This window comes from Rhinopithecus bieti, unplaced genomic scaffold (assembly GCF_001698545.2).
Source record: "Rhinopithecus bieti isolate Rb0 unplaced genomic scaffold, ASM169854v2 scaffold_2654, whole genome shotgun sequence".
Taxonomy (NCBI): domain Eukaryota; kingdom Metazoa; phylum Chordata; class Mammalia; order Primates; family Cercopithecidae; genus Rhinopithecus; species Rhinopithecus bieti.
In genome coordinates this window covers 1730957-1737360 of record NW_016804048.1, presented here as the reverse complement: position 1 = coordinate 1737360, position 6404 = coordinate 1730957, and the positions used below count along the sequence as shown (strand labels likewise).

The 6404-nt window shown below is 54.4% G+C and overlaps 1 protein-coding gene across 3 annotated transcripts in view; it reads left to right on the top strand.

The window, feature by feature from the left end:
- TEAD4 (TEA domain transcription factor 4) overlaps positions 1–5374 on the top strand; it is an 85057-nt gene extending 79683 nt beyond the window's left edge. For all 3 annotated transcript variants that reach the window (XM_017862943.1, XM_017862935.1, XM_017862951.1), the window contains 3 exons: positions 2809–2949; positions 4819–4971; positions 5069–5374. In XM_017862943.1, the coding sequence (XP_017718432.1) occupies positions 2809–2949; positions 4819–4971; positions 5069–5182 (408 nt within the window). In that variant the 3' untranslated portion in view covers positions 5183–5374. The remainder of the gene's footprint in view (positions 1–2808; positions 2950–4818; positions 4972–5068) is intronic.
- Positions 5375–6404: the final 1030 nt, after the last annotated feature.

Genomic DNA, 6404 nt, shown 5'->3' with positions numbered 1-6404 from the left:
AAAAAAAAAAAAAAAAAAAACACAAAAAACAAAAAAATCTTCCTCAACAAATGAGAACCTTAAGTGCTATTTCTTTCTTAAACTCAACACTGAATAATACACAAAAGCTCTGTCATGAAAAGGATAGACTTCAGAAACCTAAAATTAGGCCAGCCACAGTGGCTCACACCTCTAATCCCAGCACTTTTGGAGGCTGAGGCGAGCAAATCACCTGAGGCCAGGAGTTTGAGACCAGTCTGGGCAACATGGTGTAACCCAGTCTCAACTAAAAACTAGCTGAGTGTGGTGGTGGGTGCCTGTAATCCCAGCTACTTGGGAGGCTGAGGCAGAAGAATCGCTTGAACCCAGGAGGCAAAAGTTGCAGTGAGCTCAGATTGCGTCACCACACTCCAGCCCAGGTGACAGCGAGATTCCGTCTCAAAAAATAAAAATTAGGCCGGGCGCAGTGGCTCAAGCCTGTAATCCCAGCACTTTGGGAGGCCGAGACGGGCGGATCACGAGGTCAGGAGATCAAGACCATCCTGGCTAACACAGTGAAACCCCGTCTCTACTAAAATACAAAACTAGCCGGGCGAGGTGGCGGGCGCCTGTAGTCCCAGCCACTCGGGAGGCTGAGGCAGGAGAATGGCGTGAACCCGGGAGGTGGAGCTTGCAGTGAGCCGAGATCGGGCCACTGCACTCCAGCCTGGGCGACAGAACCCAAAAGCCCAGGTTCTGGTCCCATTTGCCTTACATTTGCCTGTAAGACCTTGGGCCAGTCACAGCCACAGTGAAATCTCACCCGGCAGAGGCTTCAGCCACCTCTGCCATGCCCCCTGGGCACCCTGCCTGCCATGTGTCATCCCCTCCCTCCCAGCATCACAGATGGAGACAGACTGGGGAGACTGAGGCCAGCCCAGGGCTGGGAGTGGAGGGTGTTTAGGGTAAGCATTGCTCTCTGTTTCAGAGGCTGAGCATTGACTCGAATGCTCTTTTTCCCTAATGGCCTCCTCAAAGCCGAGGCAGACGCACTGAACCATATGCCATTCTGTTTCAGCATGAAAACAACCTTTTTTTCCTCATCATAAACATAACCCACCCTCATTCTGCTCCGTAGCCTGCTTTCCCACTCAGTGTGTTTGTAGTCATCCATGATAATAAATGCATGTCCTTCTCAGCGGTTTTTGTGGCTATATAATGTTTCTATTGTGCTATAGACAATCAACACCCCCCGCCAGTCTAGAGAAAGGTCCTCTCAGGGAAAACGTCTCCAAAGGAGAGAAAAATAATGATTGAGCGTCCCCTCATGGCCAGTAGTAGAATTGCTTGGTGCCTGGCTCTGAATCTGGCCAAAACCTTCCTGGGGTTCTAGGGATCCCCTCATCTTTGCACAGAAGAGTCCTTGGTGTCAGAACCTTGACCAAGGCCTGAAGCTCTACTGCACTCCTAGGGTTGTGCTCTGGGTGCAGCTGGCAGTGATTTCAGACCAGGGGTGTGGGTGGGAGGACTGGCCTCCCCTGAGAATAAGCCTTTTGTAATGTGCCTGTGCATTGTTTCTGAGTCTTGACTTGTTCTCTTAGCACCCTTGGCTCAGATGTTTGATGTGGGGCTGAAGTTCTGGGCATGGGGTCCCCTAAGAGGTGTAGGGCTTCAGGAATACAGTTCCTGCCTCAGAGTCCCCAAAGCACCACACTGTCTGTGTGGTGCCTTCCTTTCTTCGCTGTGGCACTCTGCTGGTTTGGGACAAGTCGTGGGGTTGGAGCCTGAAGACCTGGATCTTTCACTCACCAGCTGGGTGGCGTTGGGCAAGGCTAACAGGCAGGACCCCTCATGGATAAAACTGAGGCTGTGATTGTGGGTGTGAGATCGGCACAGAGTCTTACTCTGCCTTTTCTAGAAGAGAAGTTTCAGATCAGCCCGACATCCAGCAGGAGGCCCTCTGGGCTCTGCTTTTATCAGGGGAAGGAAGAGCAGCCTGTCTGAGGCAAGGTGAGAAGCTGACCTAGAGGACCAGTGGCTGGGCCTGTGAAGAGCCTTGTGAGCCAGGCCAGGGACCAAGACTCCTGTCCCTTGTGGCTAAATGGCTCAATGAGATGGTGCAGTGACTTGTCTTCTGAAGAGACTCCCAGGGCCGTTAAGAGTATGAACCAAAGGGAGGGACAGCTGGCGCTGGGGAGATTGCTCTGGAGGCTGAAGCAGAGATGTCAAAAGATCCAAGGTGGCAGGACCCCGCAGTGCCTAGAGGGGCAAGAAGCCAGCCCCAGAGCCGTTTCTGAGGGAGCATCGATCGGATCTCCCTCAGAGGAGATAAGGAGGATGAGACAGGAGCACCCTTCACCCCTTCCACCCTCCCCCCTGCCAGTCTCTTGCCGTGGTTTTCTGTTCTCATGCTTCCTGCACTATCAAAATTCACTCTGGAACGATTCTGCTAGATGCATTCAAACTAAAATAGAGCTGTCTGATAGAGATTCAAACCTTTGCAGTTTAACAAGAACAAAGTCTTAGACTATGAAACTTGAAGTCTTAAAGATGGAATCTGGGGCTCCCACCTGCTGGGTGTGTTAGTATCTGGGCAGGCAGCAGTGGCCTGAAACTGTGTGGGTCCCATTCCCAGTGTACTCTTTTCCCATGATTTAGGCAACATGACCTGATTTTGTACCAGGCAGAGATGTAGAGGATGGTGGAAGCTTTCCAGCGTCCTACTGTCTACCCTCAGTCTGATTTCTTCCCAGCCCTAGAGCCGGGACCGGGACCCTGAGGTCTCCCTGATGCTCCCGTCTGATGCGGCACCTGCTGACCCTCCCTCGGCTTCCCCCTGTCTCCCTCCAGGCAGACCTCAATACCAACATCGAGGATGAAGGCAGCTCCTTCTATGGGGTCTCCAGCCAGTATGAGAGCCCCGAGAACATGATTATCACCTGCTCCACCAAGGTCTGCTCTTTCGGCAAGCAGGTGGTGGAGAAAGTTGAGGTAGGAGGCCACCCTGGTGGGTGAGGGGCGCTCCCCAGAGCCACTGCTGCCCGTTCAGGATCTTGCAAGCACGTCCTTACAGGCACCCCCGGTCCTCTCCAAGATCAGAGCCGCAGCACAGGCCGGGCCCTGGGGCATCTACCTAGTCCAGCCCTCTGGCTTCACAGTGGAGGCCCAGAGAAAGCAAAGGCCTCCCCCGACCGCCCGCACGTGGTCACCCAGCTTACTAGTGCAGAAGCAGGGCTCGGTGCCTAGGATCTCTGTTCCCTGCTTACTTTGCTTCATGAATGCCTGAAACTCTTCCTTCCCTGATTTTCTACTTGTGGGTGACCTGGAGATCCCGCTCTAGTGGACGTTACAGAAAATTCAGGCCTGCCTTTTAGGCGGTGGTTTCTCCCACTCTGCTAACCCCCCGGCCCAGGGCAGAGCAGGACAGTGATGAGGAGCACACATTCACCCAGCCACCCTGCTTTCCGGTGGGTGTTTGGGGGGTTGTGATAAAATCCTCCGTTTATCTCTAAACAAGGGCCAGGTTATCTTCACTCTCCGTGACACAGTCTCCTGCAGCACCCTGTGTTCTGGGCCCGCTGCATAGTGACAGTGACAAGGAGCTGGGACTGAAGGCCTCCAACCCAAAACACCGGTGCGCTCTGAGAGTCTGGGACCCTGTGCCGCCCACACACTTGTTAAACCAGACCTCCTCGCCATGCAGGCCGGTCTGCGTCCCTCTCCTCACCCTGTCCCCAGATTGGTCTGAATTCATGAAGTCCTACTCTCACAGCCTATCAGTTATTGATAACCTTCCTCATGCCAAATGCAGCCAGATGTCAGGCCAGCACCAGGGAAGAGACATTCCTCCCCCCAGTGCTTCTCCACCTGGCTGCACCCTACAGTCTCCTGGGAGCTTTGGAAGCACACCAGTGCCTGAAACCCATTCAGCACCCCTCAATCTAGGGTAGAGTCCAGGCATTATTGGTTTTTAAAAAGTGCCCCAAATTATTTATTTCTAATTAATCTTGTAAAACTTTTGAGATAATTGTGGATCCACTTGGGATCATAATCCCATGTGCCCTTTACCCAGCTCTTGCCCTGGCAATGTCTTGTATAACTAGAGTATAAAGTGGACACCCAGGAAATTGACATTGATGCAGTCCATCAAGCTGGTTCAGATTTCACCGCTTTATATGCACTCCTATGTGCACGTGCATGCGTGCGTGTAGATATGGAAACTTACATGATCACCACCAGACTCCCAGGGGTCCCTGTGTACCCCCCGTGGTGTCCTCATGTACAGCCAGGATTGAGAGGTTCCTGCCACTGCTCCTGTGTCTCCTTAAGCTCCCCTCCTGCCATCCCCGGTTCCTGCTGGTCACCCGTGGAGGAAGGAGGTCTTGTTTAATGTCCACCAACCTAACAGGGTGACTGTTCTTTTTTTTGTGTGTGAGACACTCTTACTCTGTCGCCCAGGCTGGAATGCAGTGGTATGATCTCAGCTCACTGCAACCTCCGCCTCCCGGGTTCAAGCGATTCTCCTGCCTCAGCCTCCGGAGTAGCTGGGATTACCGGCGCGTGCCACCGTGCCTGGCTAATTTTTGTATTTTGATAGTAACAGGGTTTCACCATGTTGCCCAGGCTGGTCTTGAACTCCTGACCTCAGGTGATCCGCCTGTCTTGGCCTCCCACAGTGTTGGGATTACAGGCGTGAGCCACTGCCCCTGGCTAGGGGTGACTCTTTTCTTAAGGGCCCCTAGGCCTCCTGCCTTTCCTTCTCATGGAGTTGGGTCTGGGTCCTGGGGCTTCCCATGGAGTTGGGTCTGGGCCGAAGGTGGTCAGAATGGGATTCTAAGCTGCTGTCCCCGGGCCCTGCAGACAGAGTATGCTCGCTATGAGAACGGACACTACTCTTACCGCATCCACCGGTCCCCGCTCTGTGAGTACATGATCAACTTCATCCACAAGCTGAAGCACCTCCCCGAGAAGTACATGATGAACAGCGTGCTGGAGAACTTCACCATCCTGCAGGTGTGCCGCGGGTGTGGCTGGAGTCTGTGTGTGGGTAGCAGCGATGGCGTGCCCTCATCCGGGGCCTTATTAACCCTTGTGTTTTTCTCTGCCACAGGTGGTCACCAACAGAGACACCCAGGAGACCTTGCTGTGCATCGCCTATGTCTTCGAGGTGTCAGCCAGTGAGCATGGGGCTCAGCACCATATCTACAGGCTGGTGAAAGAATGAGACTCGGGGAGCAGGGAGGGGGGAAGAGACGTGTGTGCAGGAAACGGGGACGTGGGGAGGGGACCTGCAGGGGCAGCCCCTGAAGTGCCAAGAGAGCTGAGAGGAGCAGTTGTGACTCTACCCAGGAACAAACTGTGCCTGAACCTGCAGTGCCCAACCCCAAATAAACCCAAGATGCTGTGTCTTTTCAGAGGACCTGGTCTGGCTGTGTGAGCCTCGGGAGGGACTGGGGGAGCAATGGGGCCATCTGGGAGGCAGGCCAGAAGCAGTGCTCAGAGACACACCCCAGGCATTTCTGAAGCCAGCACCCCAATGGACTCAGCCAGGAACATCACCAGACCCTGGAACCGAAGACGTGACGGTCCCCGTGCTGCCCCTCAAGCCCCTGCACTGTGGCGGTGGCCACGCCGGGAGGTCCCAGGAATGCATGGGCTATGCACCCGCAGCCACGTGCACCCCTGCTGCACTCGCAGGAGACGGTTCACACAGAGAGGCCCCGTCCCCGGGGGGGTGTGTTTTAGGTGTGGAGGTGACAGCTGTTGGACGGGGACACCGTCAGAACTCTCTGGACAGTTTCCGTCCATCTCAGTGGATGTGGATTCCATGACCATCTTCCATGACCACGCTGGGGGCACTGGTTTCAGATCGAAGGAGCCTGAGGTGGGGAGGGCAGGAGGCAGTGGGACCGAGGAGCCTGGACTTAGATACGCAGCTGAAGGCGTTCCAGGGTTTATTTCTCCTGAGAACTGGCATGGGCTCCGAGTTTTGCCAGTCCTGGCTTCGGTCCTAGTATTCTAAGCTGCCTGACCTTGGGCATTTGTCAACCTGTCTGAACCTTAGTACCCTTTCCTCTCTGTAGAGTGGGAAGATGTGCAGTCCGTGAAGTGCCTGGTGCAAGCCGTACTAAATACACCTAACAGTGAACTCCTCCCTCTCTCCCTCCCACGGGGAGGCCGGAATCTGGCTCCTTGCTGCCACCTAGTGGCTCTTTGGGGTCATCTTCCCTCATAGAAACCACAGATCCGGTAGCCTAGAGCGGAAAGGGAAGATTCAGCCTAGGGGTGTTTCTGTTAATCGTGTGTCCAGCACTCGGGGAGATACGGCATGGGACTACGTAAGTAAGACAGCATCGCAGAGGTGTCATGGAGTGTGGTTAGGAGCAAGGGCTCTGGAGTCAGACTAGCTGAGTGACCTTGGGGCAAGTTATTTCATGTCACTGTGC